The sequence below is a fragment of the Pseudorca crassidens genome, chromosome 2 (genome assembly GCF_039906515.1).
Source record: "Pseudorca crassidens isolate mPseCra1 chromosome 2, mPseCra1.hap1, whole genome shotgun sequence".
Taxonomy (NCBI): Eukaryota; Metazoa; Chordata; class Mammalia; order Artiodactyla; family Delphinidae; genus Pseudorca; species Pseudorca crassidens.
In genome coordinates, this window is record NC_090297.1 from 16,657,268 (window position 1) to 16,676,293 (window position 19,026).

General features: G+C 38.5%; 1 protein-coding gene and 1 non-coding gene across 8 annotated transcripts in view; both read right to left on the minus strand.

Moving 5' to 3' along the window:
* The window catches only part of USP48 (ubiquitin specific peptidase 48), a 67,420-nt gene that overhangs the window by 32,335 nt on the left and 16,059 nt on the right, over positions 1-19,026 (minus strand). For 2 of the 7 annotated variants that reach the window (XM_067723134.1, XM_067723092.1), the window contains exons 4-12: positions 18,037-18,164; positions 17,573-17,697; positions 16,978-17,086; positions 13,046-13,179; positions 12,355-12,437; positions 10,012-10,131; positions 4,300-4,479; positions 1,253-1,381; positions 414-563 (exon numbers count right to left, since the gene is read on the minus strand). In XM_067723134.1, the coding sequence (XP_067579235.1) occupies positions 414-563; positions 1,253-1,381; positions 4,300-4,479; positions 10,012-10,131; positions 12,355-12,437; positions 13,046-13,179; positions 16,978-17,086; positions 17,573-17,697; positions 18,037-18,164 (1,158 nt within the window). The remainder of the gene's footprint in view (positions 1-413; positions 564-1,252; positions 1,382-4,299; positions 4,480-10,011; positions 10,132-12,354; positions 12,438-13,045; positions 13,180-16,977; positions 17,087-17,572; positions 17,698-18,036; positions 18,165-19,026) is intronic. The other 5 variants (XM_067723099.1, XM_067723109.1, XM_067723118.1 and 2 more) reach the window with 4 other exon arrangements.
* On the minus strand, positions 14,764-14,898 carry LOC137220355 (small nucleolar RNA SNORA18). Its single transcript, XR_010941656.1, has one exon. It is a non-coding gene; the product is annotated as a small nucleolar RNA SNORA18 (small nucleolar RNA).

Genomic DNA, 19,026 nt, shown 5'->3' on the forward strand with positions numbered 1-19,026 from the left:
AAAATAGTACTCATATAAAAGAATGCCTGTTAATACTCTTAGGGCACAAAGTACACAAGGAAATAGACTAGGCAAGTTGCTTTCATAGTAGCCCAATCTGATTTTTCTTTCAAAACAAGTTAATGCCTCAGAAATCAGAAATATCTACAAGAGTTATATATGCAGAGTGCTGACCTAAACCTCATAATTTATTAAGAGCTTCCCATTTTTAAAAGTACACGATAATGAAAACTATACGGAATGCTACACATTAAGTTACTGTTGGTTTACATAGTAATTGTATAGTGCACAAGCTGGCATTAACGGGTTATAAATAAGAAAGGGCAGGGGAAAGTTTGTTCATACACATTTGTGAACATAAAAGAAACAAGGCACTTAATGGCAACAGTGCTGTCCCAGAATATCTTACAGACCAGCTCCAGCAGGTAACCTTTGGTACAGCTCCTTAACTTCTTCATGCTTTGCTTTTCCTTTATCCACACTTTGCTTACGCATCTCGGCCATTTCAATACACCACTCCTCAAATTTGGAATTATCCCGATCTACCAGCTCTTGAAGAAAGGCTATTCAGAATAGAAAGACACAAAAACCTTTATCCTGTTTTTCAAAGACAAAGAACCATGCTGATTTGTAAATTACAACAAATACTGGCTAAGATTTTGGTGGCAAAATCCTACTATGGTCTCCCTACAACCTGCAGGCAGAAGTAAAACTGAAGACAGACCCTGGAATAATACCAGGGGGTTTCCCTACCCGATTCTGCATGACATCATCAGCCAACTGGAAGCATCAAATGGGTCAGAAACACCATTCAAAACACATGGTGCCACAGACAGAGCAAAGCACAGTATTAGGTAAAATGACAACTGACGACTGCCTTCAGCCAAGCAGCAGCTCTTCCTTTCTTATATTAAATCTAGAAAATTTATAACTGGCTAAAACCCAAAACTGCTTTACAAAACTGAGCAAAACAGAACCAAATTGCTCTTTAAATTCATCTTTATAATCCACAGGAATTTTTTTTAATTGCTTTTGCTTTTCTTTAGGGGCAGTCAGTGGAACAGTTCTGTTAAAGCCTCCTTTATCATAAAAACTCACCACTTTAAAGCAAATCTGTGATTATATACACTTTCACCATTTACCATATGCAACCAACCTACCATAATAGATAAAAGCAATCCGTTCTCGTGATTGACCTTTGAGCATGGTATTCTAAAATACTTGCCTTATGTAATCCTGGAAAATTGCTCACCTGGTACCTGAATAGTCGTGTTGGGTTTTTCTTGAGCTTGTAGTCTATAAACCAACATGTACGCATTTCGAGAGCAGTGAGTTCCTTTGCCACACTTGGGTTTACGTGTCTGGGATTTAGAAGGTTCTGCTGAGGTAAGAGAAATCAAAAGATGACTAAATTAGAATGCCTAGAGTTTATTCATTCTTTTGCAGGGGAGGGGGAGGGGGAGGGTCATAGAAAACAATTCCTAAAATACGAACTCAAAATACATTAAAAGGCAATACAAATTTAGCAGGCTGGACAAATATTTTAATGTTTAAACAAGTTACTAACCCGCATTGCCTGCCATATTCCATTTTTAAAAGCTGAAAAGAAAGTATTCTTTTTCACAATGACAAACCTGAACCAGGAAAAAAAAAACAAACCACAAACTATTATGAGTTTATTTTACTGTTGATCTTAAATTACAAAAATAAATCCAGACTTAACTGTGCAAAAAAATAAAATGGAATGTTCCTGAAAAAAAATGAAATAAAATGCTAAGATTAGCCACTAATCTCTATAAATTCAGAAGCAAGTGGAAAACATTTGTGTTTTACATGGCACATACATCACGTGAAGGGGATCTTCAAATTGAGTCTGATTACCCCAGGATAACCTTCCAATGGGTAGGAGGTCATGCATAGCTCTGAGGAAATCAATTATCAGATCCTCAATTGACAATGTATTTTTCTAAAATTGTTCAGGTTTCACTGATGGTTTCCACCTCTCCTTTCAGTCATCTGCCTCCCCACCTTACAAAAGAAAGATATAACCTCTTCTTACCTGTGACAAAAAAAATCTTATCTCACCAAAAGATATGTTTACAGTAAAATTTTGCAGTTCAATTTTTAAAAATTTCTAACACACTTACATTGGTTTGATCAATTATATAGTTTTATTTAAAAAAAAAGAAAAAGAACACTCAATCCAGAAGTACTTTCTAACTATTTAGAGCTTTATAGCTACAGAAAACTTAGTATATTCCATTAGAATGAAATTCTATAGGGTCAGTGTAATGGAAACACTAGTATAGGAGAAAAAGGAAACATAAAAAAAAAATCCTGTCATAAAAAAAGATCAGTTCATTTAACTCTGAAAAGGACGACACGGATGTATGGAATCTATATGTTATGTAATTTCATTTGGATACAACAGTAATGCTGCAGTTTAAGTTTCAATATTTATAATTTGTCAGAAGTTACATTATTTGAAGCTATTTAAACTTACAATGAAAAATGCTGGATTTTAAAATGTGCAATGAAATACAAAAGTTGTTCAATATTCTTATAGGGACTACAGGAGCAAGTATGTTTGAAGACCACAGTCATAGGGAATTAAAACTGTCAGGAGCATGTATACAAAGAAAAGACGTTGGTCATTCCTAACTAAAAAGTTAAGATTTAAGATGTTCATTGGGCTTCCCTGGTGGCGCAGTGGTTGAGAATCTGCCTGCCAATGCAGGGGACACGGGTTCGAGCCCTGGTCTGGGAAGATCCCACATGCTGCGGAGCAACTAGCCCCGTGAGCCACAATTACTGAGCCTGCGCGTCTGGAGCCTGTGCTCCGCAACAAGAGAGGCCGTGATAGTTGAGAGGCCCGCGCACCGCGATGAGGAGTGGCCCCACTTGCCGCAATTAGAGAAAGCCCACACACATAAAAGAAGACCCAACACAGCATAAATAAATAAATAATTTTTTAAAAAAATTTTTTAAAAAGGGAAAACTCAAAAAAACATGTTCATTAATTTGTATAAGACGGAATATAAAATGATTCATAGAAGTTCACAAGAGAATATAGTAATGACTGACTAATGGAATTTAATGAATAAGTATTTTCTATTTTTGATAAAATAGATAAAAGGAGCAATGTAAGCTGCATATAATGAGAGGTATTAAAACATTGGAACGGGGGCTTCCCTGGTGGCGCAGTGGTTGAGAGTCCGCCTGCCGATGCAGGGGACACGGGTTCGTGCCCCGGTCTGGGAAGATCCCACATGCCGCAGAGCAGCTGGGCCCAGTGAGCCATGGCTGCTGAGCCTGCACGTCCGGAGCCTGTGCTCCGCAACGGGAGAGGCCACAACAGTGAGAGGCCCGCGTACCGCAAAAAGAAAAAAATGGTATACATAAAAAAAATAGAAAATACTTCTTCCAATTACAAGAATAGAGCCACCACATGGACATCTGCAGCAAGATTCCCCAGGCCTTCCTGAAAGCCAACCTTAACTGCCATGCTACTCCACCTTGGGAGAGAGGTACTGATCCTTTAAGAAAGAAGGGTGGCAGGAGACACACACCTACTCCCAATCCTTTTCTCTTTTCGCACCCCATTGTCCGAGCCTCACCCCAAAATGACAAATACGGTAAGAAAGTGATGAGAACCTCAGCCAAGATGGCTCCTATTGGAAGAACAGCCCACTCCATTCGACAACAAATGGGTACGGAGCCCACGAAAACCGAGGTGATGAGAGCTACACACTAGAATAATACTATTTCAGGAGGTATCGTTTACAGCAGACCTCATCACTACAAAACAGCAAGCAGCTTATTCCCCAGAGGCACTGCTCCACACTCTAGGGATGGAGTAAGATACTTAACAGAGAGGGGTAGACATTGCTCAGGGAACAAAGTTCCCCTGCTATACTTATTTCCCCAAAATAAATTTCCTGACCCAGAGAAAAGGACTACAAATCCTACTATATTACATCTACTACTCATAATTTTTAGCTTAATACTCACCATCCTCTTCCCTAGCTGCCCACAATTAACCTGTTAATTGAAAATTAAATTTGTGCCTTCAAACTGTACTGAAAACATGACATTATGGAAACCATCTCTGGAGCAAAATCATTTTTTAAAAAAATTCAAGCATTTCTATAACAGATGTTCAGAGATTTCATGTGTTTAAGAAATGCAAATAGACTTGATAGTCCATAACAATCTTGGGCCATAATAATTTATCACAAACATTTCTGGTAAAAAAAAAAATTATATTTTAAAAGGGCACTCACAACTTAAAGGTTTTACCTAGATCTTCCTCAATCCCTAGTTGTAATTTCTTCCCCTCCATCTTTTCTATGTCTTCGTCATTAAACTTATACCATTCACCAGACTGTGGATCTTTCACATGGGCAATGTAGTGACCGGAATAAGCACTCACTCCTCTGTGTATGAGGACTGCACTGAGTTCATACACATAGGACCCACCTAGGGAAGGAGAAAGGGGAAAAATGAAAGAAATTTTGGATAACATTATTTCTTCTTATATCCTGAGCCTGAATTGTAATGATTACAATTCTTTATGCATCTGACAGAGTTCAAAATATGTCACCTAAGACTTAAAGAATTTAGTCTCATAAAATAAAGTAGCAGGCATTGTTTTAAGCAGCTCACTGTATCAACTCTCCATTCCCTCTGCAAAATATACAGGTGGAAAGCTACGGCATTCTGGGCACTCAGGGTTATTACGAAGCTATTCTGAAGTATACTTTCCCTTCTGCATTAACAGGCTGAGCCATATGCTTACCAAGAATCAGTTGTTCATATTTTCCAACTTATTACAAAAATTAACTACACACAAACTAATAAGATTTGAGTGCAAAACTAAAAAGCTATTGTTTCTAGAAAAAAGAAAAATGTTTTTTAAACATTGGAGATAAGTCATTAAGGAAAATTGCTTTCAAAATAGGTGTAGACAAGGGAATTCACTGGTGGTCCAGTGGTTAGGACTCGGTGCTTTCAATGCTGATGACGTGGGTTTGATCCCTCGTCAGGGAACTAAGATCCCACAAGCCTCGTGGCACGGCCAAAAGAGGGGGAAAAAAAAAATCGGTGTAGACGAGACAAATAGAAAATACAGAGAAAGAAACAATAAAAATCTAGACTGGGTTCTGCACTCAGATTTCTTCATGAGTATTTTAACTTATTAACTATTCCACTTTAAATAAACAAAACCGGGGCTTCCCTGGTGGCGCAGTGGTTGGGAGTCCGCCTGCCAATAAAGGGGACACAGGTTCGATCCCTGCTGCGGGAAGACCACACATCCTGCGGAGCAATGAAGCCTGTGCGCCACAACTACTGAGCCTGCGCTGTAGAGCCCGCGAGCCACAACTACTGAGCCTGCGTGCCACAACTACTGAAGCCCGCGTGCCTAGAGCCTGTGCTTCTCAACAAGAGAAGCCACCGCAATGAGAGGCCTGCGCAACTCAGCGAGGAGTAGCCCCTGCCTGCAGCAACTAGAGAAAGCCCGCACGCAGCAACGGGGACCCAATGCAGCCAAAAATAAATAATAAATAAAATAGATAAATTAAAATAAATAAACAAAACCTACATATCACAGCCTATCTACTATGCACATGGTTTATGCAAGAAGAGAAGGCTTTATCCATACATCAAAATATCAGCAAATGAAAGAACATTTACGTTTTAAGACAAAATATTTTTAAGTTTGAAAAATATCTTTTAAACATTCTAAACTTAAATTATAGGGAGGAAAATGTACTTAAAGCAATCACTGCTACTACATTTTATTAATAAAAATTAGAAAAATTCATCAGCAATCCTACAACACAGACATAACCATTATTAATATTGAAACTTATAGATTTTTTTCCAACAAATATATCATTAACATCTTTCCACATCATTAAATATTCTTCTGAAAATTATTTATAGTGACTATATACAAGTACCACATTATATTGAACCACTCCCTCACTGCTGGACATTTAAACTGGTAGCATTTTATGGCCATTAAATAATTACCTTTGTCATAAAAATCTTTGCACACATATCTTTGTTTCATCACTGTAATTTCCTTAAAACTGCAAGAAGTCAGTCATAAAGGTATAGCCAGTCACTCATTCAACAAATAATAAACATCCTAGACACTGTTTTAGGCATGGAGAATACAGCAGTTGACTGAAATGACAAAGTCCTGCATTCCTTTAGCTCAGTGGGGGAACACGGTAATGCAGATTAATACCTGAAGCAAAGCTCATCTAACCCCCCCCAGCTGAAAATAAATTTAAAATACTAAGATAAAAATACTTTAAAATCTTTTAAGATGCAATGATCATCTGGCAACAAATGAAGAATTCTCAGAAGCCAAATACTATGTGAAGGCAGGAAGCTAGGGAGGTTAAGGAAAATGAAACCAATTTCCTCCTGAGAGTATTAGGTGAAACTTTATCAACTTCAACTGTTGTTTTCACATTAAGAGGTTTGTGGGACCAAAGCTAAGATCCTTAAAAGGTGAGGAGTCTAGAAGAGGACTCACATTGTGAAACTAGGGTTCTTCAGTTTAAGAAATAAGGAGAAATGAACCTACCCTGCAGAGGAAATAGTAGGAAAAAATTATCTGCCTTATACTTTGACTCTTGGGGTGAGGAAAAAAATATCTGTTGCAAGTTTTTAAGAATCAAGCCCTCATGAATATTTCAACCAAGAATTCATACTACCTAGGAAGACAGAAAAACCTCAAGCCAAGAGTGTAGTTTGATGTGGTCCTAGAATGAGTGACAGTTCTAAAGAATATGAATTCAGTCCAACATACACATAAACACACACAAACACAACACAAAGGACACAAGTCACTATAACTGAGAGGCAGGAAACAACAGGTAAATAACCCATGAAGTTTTTCATCTCAGTTACTGGAAAAAGTAAAAATAAGTAGAACGTTATGTTTAAAGAAATAAATGATAGAATAAAAACTAAAAGTAAGGAATGAGATTATAAAAAATGAAAGTCAGGGCTTCCCTGGTGGCGCAGTGGTTGAGAGTCCGCCTGCCGATGCAGGGGACGCGGGTTCGTGCCCCGGTCTGGGAAGATCCCACATGCCGCGGAGCGGCTGGGCCCGTGAGCCATGGCCGCTGAGCCTGCGCATCCGGAGCCTGTGCTCCGCAACGGAAGAGGCCACGGCAGTGAGAGGCCCGCGTACCGCAAAAAAAAAAAAAAAAAAATGAAAGTAAGATGTGATACAGAACCAAATCAAGCTTCTAGAAATGAAAATTACAATAACTGAAAGTCAAAACTCTACACAAGTTTTAACAGCGCAATTAGGTTTGCCTAAATAGAGAATCATTAAAGTGGAAGGTAGGCCTGAAAAAAGTTATGTAGAATGCAGGACAAAGCAAGAGTTAGGAGACATGGATGGCAAAGTTAAAATCTTAATACATGACTAATGTAATTCCAGAAGGAGAGATGAATGAATGGAAAAGAAAAAAATTTAAGACATAATGGTTGAGAAATTTATCCTTTAGGGAGGATAAATACACTAAAATTCGACCCAAACAGGTCACAGTGGCACTGCAAAACACCAAAACAAAAACAAACAAAAAAAGATCTTCAAAATCAGACAAAATAAAACAGGTCACCTATAAAGAAACAAGAATTAAACCACAACCAACTTTACAACAGCAACAAAGGAAGCCCTAAGACAACAGAATCTCTAATTGTACTGAGTGAAAATAACTGTTAATCCTTAGAGTAAATTTCACAACAAGAAATAAATATACTTCCAGACAGTATGCTGAAAATAACTTGATACCAACAGACCCTTACTAAAGGCATTTTTACAAACTTAATTCAAGTGTTCCAGTTGGAAGGTCTAGAATATTAAAAGGAATGATAAACAGAGGAGGTAGGTAAACTAACACCAATAATTCTACAGATAATAAGGCATCCTATGAGGGCTAGTGTGTGTGTGTGTGTGTTTGGCAGCTGAGGGCTAGTGTGTGTGTGCGCGTGTGTGTGTGTGTGCGCGTGTGTGCGTGTGTGTGTGTGTGTGTGTGTGTGTGGCAGCTGTGGCCACACCAAGCAGCTTGCAGGAGCTTCCTTCCCCAACTAGGGATCGAACCTAGGCCCCTGGCATAGGATTCCCCTTATCAGTTTTTTTTTTTAAGGTAGAACTAAAACACATATGAAAACAATAAACAACTTAGGAGAATATCGATTTCCTAGTGGTTTGAGGTCCTGGTACTGTTTTTAGAGGGTAAAGTTGTTAACTCTAAGAGTTAGGTATGTTATAATTTCCAGGTTAATCACTGAAAGAACAAAACAGTAATAGCGAACAGCCCAGCCCAGGTTGTATCCACCAGGTGGGCACTTCCACACTCCACGTTTCGGGGCTTACCTAGACTCACCTACCCACTCTTCTTTCTACTACACTGCACTCTCCCAATCACTTCATGGAAAAGGTGAACGAGAAACCACCTCTCCACTCCCCAACCTCAGGGAACCTAAAGAAAACTCCCTAACCCTGAGCAGAACAACAGGAAGAGAATGGGGGGAAATGTCACGGGGTTAAATTGGCCGGGTTCTTATAGCGTGAGTGAGCAAGGGAACCTCAAGTAGCGAACTTGATCTGTGATGATACCTAACTAGTAGGGACCCCAGGTGCCTGGCAGAAAGAAACCTGAGGTCTCTCTGAAGGAGGTGGCTTCATCCCAGCCCTAAGTGAATCCCCGTAAAAAATTTTCCAGGGACTTCCCTGGTGGTCCAGTGGTTAAGACTCTGCACTTCCACTGCAGGGGGCGCAGGTTCGATCCCTGGTGAGGGAACAAGATCCCACATGCCATGCAGTGCGGCAAAAATAAAAAATAAAATAAAAATTTTCCAGAGATAACCAGGTACGGAAGACATGGCAACATTAAAATAACCAAATCAGACAGCAAAAATAAACCTGAATAATATTCCACCAATATCAGTCATGGATTATAAAACTGGGCTCTCTATGTTTAGAGAAATGAGAAACTTGATAATATATGCAAGTGACAGGGAACTATAAAAAGTGATGTAAATTTGAATTAGAGGAATTAGGAGTGTAAATAGATGAACTGATCCAGTTAAAAGATCAAAACTGTCAAGACTGGATTTTCCCATATAAATTTGAAATTCTCCAAAATAAAAAGGTTAAGAAGACAGACAGACCTGTGGTGTTTTTCTCCAGGGATCAATGGCCCAGATGAAGGAGCAGAGGAGGCAGGTTAAGATTTAATGATGGGTCAGATTTCACCTGGCTATGTCCCAGGAGGCAAAAGGGTAAACTAAACTATAACGTTTAGGGGCACAAGCTTACACGGTAAAATGCTAAAGCAAAAAGACAAAAAAGTGATTTCCACATAAGTCAGATTACTGGCTATATTTCAGGAGGAAGGAGATTGCAACTGGGTGGGGCACACAGGAATCTTTGGAGTATTGGGAATGTTTTTTCTTGACCTGGGTGGTACTCGTGAAGATATTCACTTTGTGATAATTCTCTGAGCCATACATTTTTGTATTTTAACTTCGATGAATGTGTTACATTTTATAATTTTAAGAAGAGGAGGAAAAATAGGATGGAATAAGATGTATGAAATTTAAACTATGGAAGAAAAAGGTAGCTATGACCCTCAGAAGGACTGAGGCCGAGTGAAAGACAAAATCACTGAAGGAGAGTAGTTGTTAATGAGGTCAGCTGAAGACTGTCTACAACAGTGGTACTTAGTAGTATTCCCTAAATTATTAATGACGACAATAAACCACAGACGGATTAGCAGTAACTGTGACTCTACTACCAATAGACATCACGGCTTTCATTATCACATTATCATTGTTGCAGATAACCTGATTTTATACTTATCAATTTACTGTACTCATCAACTTAAGAATTACAGTGGTTTTGACTACTGGAACCTGTTCTTTGGTTTGCACTTATATTACTGTATTACAAATTTGTGTCAGTATTTTGATAACTACATTTAAATGTAATTGGTTTCTGGGACTTCCCTGGCAGTCCAGTGGTTAAGACTTCGCCTTCCAATGCAGGGGGTGCGGGTGCGGGTTCAATCCTTGGTGGAGAGCTAAGACCCCACGTGCCTCGTGGCCAAGGAACCAAAACATAAAACAGAAGCAATATTGTAACAAATTCAATAAAGACTTCAAAAATGATCCACATCAACAAAAATCTTTAAATGTAATTGGTTTCTTCTAAAAGTCTATGAATTTTATTCAGACTCTTAAAATGGTCTACAGGGATATTAAAATCCCCAAGAAATATGGCAGGAGTTAGAGGGTAAGCTGCTAAATGTTCAAGGTATGAGAATCCCTCTGTCTACATATCTCCGTATATCTGCAGGTTCACTATTTAAAGAAGCAAATGAATTCTTCTTTAAAAAATAGATCATCTTTTAGATCTATCTTTTCCACTTTGTGTGGATATGTATGTGTAGACATACATGAATAAGAATTTAGTAAAATATAAATACTGGTTATCTGGGTGATAGAATTACAAGTGGCTCTTATTTATAACTCTTCTTTATGCTTTCTGAATTTTCCTAATTATCTAGAATGAACCCTGTGCAATTATAACAAGTTAACTTGTTTCTAGTATTCTACCTATATGAGGTAATACATTTGTATAACAAACATTACAAAAGAGTGTGAACAGGTCTATAACTACAAACTACTGGATTAATTTTACCAGTCATAGCTAACAATTCTAAAATAAGAATTTTTATTTCTCTAATTAAAAATTACTTAGTAGGGCTTCCCTGGTGGCGCAGTGGTTGAGAGTCTGCCTGCCGATGCAGGGGACACGGGTTCGTGTCCCGGTCCGGGAAGATCCCACATGCCGCGGAGCGGCTGGGCCTGTGAGCCATGGCCGCCGAGCCTGCGCTCCACAACGGGAGAGGCCACAACAGTGAGAGGCCCGTGTACCACAAAAAAAAAAAAAAAAAATTACTTAGTAATCCAACATACTAAAATTATATATACAGCTTTTTTGACTTATTATGGTCAAAGGTTTTCTTTACAATACAAATTGGACAAATATATAATAAATTGAATAATAAGAACTATTCAAAATCATACACTGGAGTCAAGGAAAAGAATAATTTGGGAATTCCCTGGCTGTCCAGGGTTAGGACTGGATGCTTTCACTGCAGTGGCCTCGGGTTCAATGCCTGGTCAGGGAACTAAGATCCTGCAAGCCACACAGCGCACCCAAAAAAAAAAAAAAAAAAAAAAAAAGGAAAGGAATACTTTTACATCTCCTAAGTTTCTGACCCTGAGAAATCACTAAGCCATCAGGCTTCTCTAATTTCAAATAATTACCTAAACAAAGGAGGCAGGAAGCAAACTACTACGTAAAGTGAACTACTGCTAAAGTTTATTCATTCAGCCAAATATAATAGTAACGAAGTCCAGCAGCAACTTCTACAGTAGTTTCCTTCTTCCACAGGTGTAAATTTTAAACTCCAGTACTGATTAGAGAGCACCATACATTTTAAGGCTTAAATATTTACCACATCACCTCCCCCAACCTCCCCAATCATTTCTGTTGAAGGTTTTACTTTATGGCTTGCTCCTATTTATAAGCTGCCACCAGAACTTTTCTACGGAGACAGAGTTTATGATATAATTTCTGTATTAAAAATTTCACAAACATTAAGGTCAATCTTAAAAGAGAAGTAAAATGGTCTGTCCAGTACGGGCAGGAGAAACAAAGGGCAAGATGTTTCTTTTCTCTAACAAGAATCATCCTGTTTGGTAGGATGAAGACTACCAAAAGAAAAAGAAGAGTAAGTTATTAGAGACTCTGTCGTAACATCCTACAACTTATCAGTGGTCATATATATAATTATAGCATAAATATTGGAACTAGGCCATCTAATGTTTTTGATAAAATGGTTTTTAAAAACGTGAATGGAGGCAGCTTGGAGACCCTTAATTTTACGAGGAATTACAGATATGGTATTGAGGCTAAGGTAACAAGCCTTGAGTACAGGAACAGCTAAGTATTTTTCATTTTTTATTCTTTTATACCATTAATTATATACTGGGTTGACCAAAAAGTTTGTTCGGGTTTTTCCGTGAACGAACATTTTGGTCAATCCCAATATACGTCCATGAACCATCTAATCTTTGTTATGTACTCACTCATAGAAAATGAAAGTAACATATCGGCTCACCTAAAATGCCTTTGTTCTCAAAGATTAGCAAATAAAATTTAGTAGTAAAATGCTACTCTGTACTGAACACAAATAGATCACAGGTTCGTCTCTGAGCATTATAATTATCACTGCTTGGTAAAAATATTACCTTTGTGTTCCACATACGGCTCCATATCCAAAATTTCTGAGAAGCCAATGTAGGTGTTCAGCTTTTTCTTATGTCCCGTTTGCCTAACCAAGAAAAAGCTAATTATATTTATATTTAAAACAACCATAAAACAATGTATAAGGTCTACTGGTTATTTTAATAAACTGGATAGCAGCTAGGTAGATTTCATTTAGCAATCTTGCTCAAAACATAATACTGTCTTAGAATTGGGCAATAAATAATCAACACCCTAAAAGGTATGAATTTAAAGTGCTAATTCCAAACAGTACATTTCTAGAAGTTTTAGTTTTATTACAAAGGAAACCATACATGTTCCTGCTTTACAGAAGAAATGCACATGTGAAAAAAAATTGCCTGATCTATCTCCATGGGAATGGCGGACGTACTGTAGTGAGTAGAAAATTTACTCAAGTCCTTATACAGTAAAACAGAATGTCAAGGAAATTCAGTTCCTACCTAAATGTCTGCTTTTCCTTGGCAGTTTTTAATAATTTTTCAGAATAAAAAATAAGGATTCTCTATTTTTCCAGTTCTTAATTATGACAGGCTGTAACTTTCATCCCCAAATCTTGACTTTCAAATTATAAGCATTTTACTATCTTATCTATGGTAAAATCTGTACATACTAGTCCACAGTGAGCAACAAACACTACGACATGCACATATTTACCTGTCAAAGACAAAACGCATTAGCTGTAAGTTCAGAGTACAAGGAAGACTAAGGAGTCGGATCTTCCTTGTTGCATTCTGTTTGCTTTGACAGTTTTCACAAAAGTATCGATTGTCTCCTTCTAATTTTTCTTCCTGATCAGGAATAAGACACATTAAAAAAAAAAGAAAAGATTTTTTTAAGTGATCAACCCTATGATGCAAATTATAATTTCATTTTAGTTAATAGCTTCTATTTCTATTCAAGCTCTTTAAGATCAAGTTATTATAAATAATGAAGGACACATAAGATTGTATTAGCTTAGCAGTGACATTATTAATTTGTATACAATGATTTAAAACTAATGTTTCTCTTTCCAAAACGTATGATTTTAAAAATACTTGGCTTTAGATCTTTTCTCCTGATAATCCCAATTCTGGGAATTGTAAGGAAGTAGGTTTAGAAAAGAAATCATAAGGGGCTTCCCTGGTGGCACAGTGGTTAAGAATCTGCCTGCCAATGCAGTGGACTCGGGTTCGAACCCTGGTCTGGGAAGATCTCACATGCCGTGGAGCAACTAAGCCCGTGAGCCACAACTACTGAAGCCTGTGCACCTAGAGCCCATGCTCTGCAACAAGAGAAGCCACCGTGATAAGAAGCCCATGCCCGCACACTGCAACGAGGAGTAGCCCCCGCTCACCGCAACTAGAGAAAACCCACGCGCAGCAACGAAGACCCAACGCAGCCAAAAATAAATAAATAAATTAATTAATTAAAAGAAATCATAGGTACTTTGATGCAGCAAAATTAATTTTAAAACAGTGAAAATGGGCGGAAACTACATATGGGCAATGAATATGAAATTATATATACAAATTTCAAACACACACAGTTAAAGTTACTGAACCACATTCATGACACAAAACTAAGAGTGCAGAAAAACGCAATGTTAGAGCTAATGGTGGTTTCTTTTTAAATGTTTCCTTTTTTTATTTATGCTGACTTTCTGCACAGTGTAAAGGGCTTTTTTATTATGTGTAACATAGGCAAAATTATTTAAGTCAATAAATTTTTAAGGAATTTCACATGTTCTGATTCTTTCCACTGCCAATCACCTTAGTGATTATTTTAGTGATAATCTCCAAAGTCATAATCTTCAAGATAAGATAGCCCTTTCAAAAAGAAGTTTTGCTCAATCCACAGCTGTCATGTCAGTCAGTCCACAACTCTTTTAGTTGGGCTTCTTTGATCTCCAATGGAATACGGACAAACTTCAAAATTCCCCACCTATAACCTTTGGGATCCAGTTTCCTCAAGCAATTTACTGTAGGACCATGTTTAGGGTCAGGAGATGGATATGTCTGGTGCTGAATTTGACACCCTCTAAAATTGTATTAAGTTCAAATCATATTCATTCCTAAGCTATCACACCCTACAACAGTACAGATCGTTGGGATATGCCAATATCTAAGATTAAAAAAAGTTTGACTGTTAGGTTTTTCACAGTTTACTTGGCAGCTCTGTCCTTTTTTTTTTTTTTTGCAGTATGCGGGCCTCTCACTGTTGCGGCCTCTCCCGTTGCGGAGCACAGGCTCCAGACGCACAGGCTCGGCGGTCATGGTTCACGGGCCCAGCCGCTCCGCAGCACGTGGGATCCTCCCAGACCGGGGCACGAACCCGCATCCCCTGTATCAGCAGGCAGACTCTCAACCACTGCGCCACCAGGGAAGCCCTGGCAGCTCTGTCTTATAGTTAGTTCTTTCCCACAGATACAACAGGTAGTTCTGTGAGTAAAGGAAACCACATAGTTACTCTATGAGGCATTTCCAATGCTGTAGGTTTACAGAAAAAGCTCCATCGGGATAGACCTCAACCTCGTTTATGTTTCTATAAGAGCTTTTTGGTACAGATTACGCTACAAGACAATAAATACAGTAATACAATACTAGTACCACCACTTTATTCATTTGATCCAGGAAGCCACACTCGCCTATTTACTCAACTCACATCCCCCTCAGCATCTCTGACTAGCTGCTCCCCTATCTCTCTGATCTCTTAATGTTTGAATGTCCCAGGGTTCCGTCCTTGGTCTTCGTCTCTCTCATGCCCTTGGTGATTTGATCAAGCCCTGACTTCTCCCCTGAACTATACCTATCAAATCTAACATGCCCCACCGCAAATTCCTAATTCCTCTGCCAAACCTGCTCTTCCCACACTCCTTCACATCTTAGTTATGCCAACTTTATTCTTCCAGTTGCTCAGGGCAAAACCTTAGTAATCCCTGACTCCTCTCTTTTTCCCCATATCCAATCTACAATTTTATCAGCTCTACTTTGAAAAAACCCAAACACTGCTTATCACCTCTCCAGCTAACCCTTGGTCCAAGCCACCATCAACTCCTTCTGTCTGCCCCCTTGCCCCACCATCAGCCTATTCTCAAGACAGCAACCAGAGTTATCCTGTTGAAACAGATTACATCACTCCTATGCATACAGCCCTACATGGTATCTCATCTCACTCAGAGTCAGATTTCCAACAAAGGTCTACCAGGCCCTGTCTGATATGGTCCTTAGTTACCTCCACAATGTCATCTTCTATCATCCTCCCTATGTTTCAACCACACTGACCTCCCTGCTATTCCTCAAACCCCAGGCACATTCTTGTCTCATGCTCTACACTTGCTATTTCATCTGCCCCAGACACTCTTCTCCCCAATTCTTGGATGACTCACTTCTCCACCTTCAATCACACTCCACATTCTCCATGCCCCTTCCCTGCTTTAGTTTTCTCCATAGCCCTTATTACAGTTGACACACTAGATGTTTTACTTCCATTTATTTTATTGTCCGTCACTGGTCCCCATACCATTATCACTATAAGCTTCTTAAAGGCAAAAATGTCTGTTTTGTTCCATATGGTTATTCCCAACAGCTGAAACACTGCCTGAACATGTAAGCACTCAATATTTAGCTGAATGAACCCAATAAATGAGAACTTCAAGCATTCTAATGGTTGTGCTAAAGGAGGAGGAAAAGTACAAAATTATTTTAAGAAAGGAAGCTATATAATAAGCTCACCTATCAATACCATGCTATGTGTCTGTTCCTACATGATAACAAAGGCTGCCTCTTAGCAACTTTTCCACTCCAAACAAAGGGGAACCATTTCCCTGTCTCTGCGTAAATCTAAATATACAAAGAGGGACTTCCCTGGCTGTCCAGTGGTTAAGGATCCGTGCTCCCAATGCATGGTGCACGGGTTCAATCCCTGGTTGGGGAACTAAGATCCCGCATGCCGCCTGGTGTGGCCAAAATAAACACACACACACACACACACACACACACACAGAGATATGGAGTGGAGAGGCTGAAGAATGGCCGTATTTGATGTAAAAAAAATTTGCATTCAACACTGTCTAGTTCTCATTAAATGAAAAAGTAAATTAACCTTATGGTAACATCACTTACATTTTCTTACTCTGTTACACCCCAATCACACAAGTTTTTGCACATACATAACTCTACATATAAAATAAACTGAAACAGTCAAAAATTATTATTATTATTATTATTTTTTGCGGTACACGGGCCTCTCACTGCTGTGGCCTCTCCCGTTGCGGACCACAGGCTCCGGACGCGCAGGCCCAGCGGCCATCGCTCACGGGCCCAGCTGCTCCGTGGCATTTGGGATCTTCCCGGACTGGGGCATGAACCCATGTCCCCTGCATCGGCAGGCGGACTCTCAACCACTGCACCACCAGGGAAGCCCCCAAAATTATTTTAAATGCAGCCTACTTTAATATTTTATAATTTACAAAGTCTCTTCTACATCATTACATAAACAGAGACACTCGTATGTAGAAAAAGTTGAAATGATGAATTTATTCATAAAATCAAAGACATTCAGAATAGTGTTAATGAACAGAAACAACATATACGCCAAAATCTGAATACCTTCAAAAATTCTGAGATACAATCTGTTAACTGTTTGTGGCCTTGGATATTTAACTCCAGTTCATAAAACTTTGATAAAAGCTTAGATTCTCTGCCACACTGATTGCACCTGTAATAAAGCAGAGTGATAAAATTAAGATCAGAGTGGGAAAAGCAATAACATTCTACTGTACTACATCCTGGAAATACACAAAGAAGCATTTATTACCTTAATTCTGTCATTGAAATTATCTACACTATGTATATTCAAAAAAATGAAAACAAAGTGATTGATGAGGCCATGCACTTTATGCTTAGGAAAAAGTTTAAGAGTTGTTTTACTTTTAGTACTCCAGCAGGCTCCAATCTCATGCTTTCAGCCCAGACCACAGCCATGAAGTAAACAGCAAGAGCTCAACCACAGTTCCCAACACCTGGATGCGTTCAACTGCAATTATCTAGTCAGTTGTTTACATGTTCCCATGGAAACGTATTACTATAAATACTTCAGGTCCCATGATAGGCCACTAAATCCATAACCTGGAACTGAACTAGAAGACACAGAAGCAACCGCCTTAGAATAAAATGCATGATGAAAAAGTGGAAACACACTTACACAGTTACATAAGCATATTCCCCACAGAACTGCTGTTGCACAATGTTCCTCACATCGGGATTCTTTTGTTTAGACAAAGTATCTTCCAAAAGAGACATAAAGAGCTTTGAAAATTCTTGGGCATCCTACAATACAGGTTTGGGTTAATAAAAAGAAAAAAAAAAAATCATACCTTGCTTTTCAATTTCTGTTACAAATAGTAATAAGTAAAATAATCCAGAAACTTTGAACTTAGCATTTTGTACTTTTGTACTTTGAACTTAGCATTTTGGAACAAGGACTAGAGCTATGCTGAATCAGTTTGTGCCCACATATGGATTTTCAGAAATGAGATCAAGGAAAATGTATAATATACTGAACAGTAAATAAAATAGAAAAAAATTAATTTTTAAAAATTTCTTCATTTCTTTCTATAAAGATTGTAAGGAATGCTTTCTATATTTAAAAAAATAAAAGGTTCTTACCTGCTGCTGCCCTGTGTCCAAGCCCAAAGCTTTAACAAATCCCGATGGATCAATGTATCGCCTATTACTGTTTTGCAACAAGGCAAATAAGTACTGGAGATGCTCACAAATTGTTTGAGGCTCATAATCTATTAAAGAAATGTTTGTTCTTTTAAAAACTGCTACTTTTTAAAAAATGTACTCCTCTTCACATGAGAACATAATTATAATTAAACACCCTTATATCCAAACTATAATAATGTTTTATTATAGTTTTAAAACTTTAAAAGAAATCAGTAATCACATCTTTTGGAAGTCATGAGGCAGCCATGACTGTCTATATGCATCCCCTAAAGGCAAGAGGCTATACATATGTTACAACAATAGCAATCATGACTATGGCTTCTCGAGTGTCAAATCACACCGAAACATCCATTCCAGTAATAAAAACCATACACTATATTTACTATTTGCATTAAATGGCCAAATACTTTAATATAATCTCATTAACGTGAACTTGCCACAAACAGAGCAAATGACAGCAATCTCAAGCACACTGATTCAAACTTGAATGAACAATATAACAACTTACTGTTAAAGATCTTAAAATTTAGTTTCAAGTTCTAGTGAGTTCGGAGAAGGTATGAAAATAGGAAGCATGAATCTCAAGAGCCCTAAAAGATTTGTGTATTCTCTTCTGTGCCAGTTATCGATTAACTAACTGCCTCTCAGCTCCAAATCCACCCTTCTTTGCTTGCTCTGTGCTAACAGAGATGAGCTCTGCAAAGATTCCTCCTTTGCCAGCTAGTGTAACGTTGAGTCTTGTCAGTAGAGGGCGCTCCAGGGTTCCACTCCGTGTCTCACCAGGCTCTGTGGGCTCCCTCAGCCAGCAGTGGCCAGCAGCTTCTCCCGGCACCTCCTCTGGTAGCTTCAGTGGGATGCCTCTTGTGAGGCATTTCCTCCTGAATGACCACCCTGTGAATGACCTCCTGGACACTCTCTGCAAGAGAT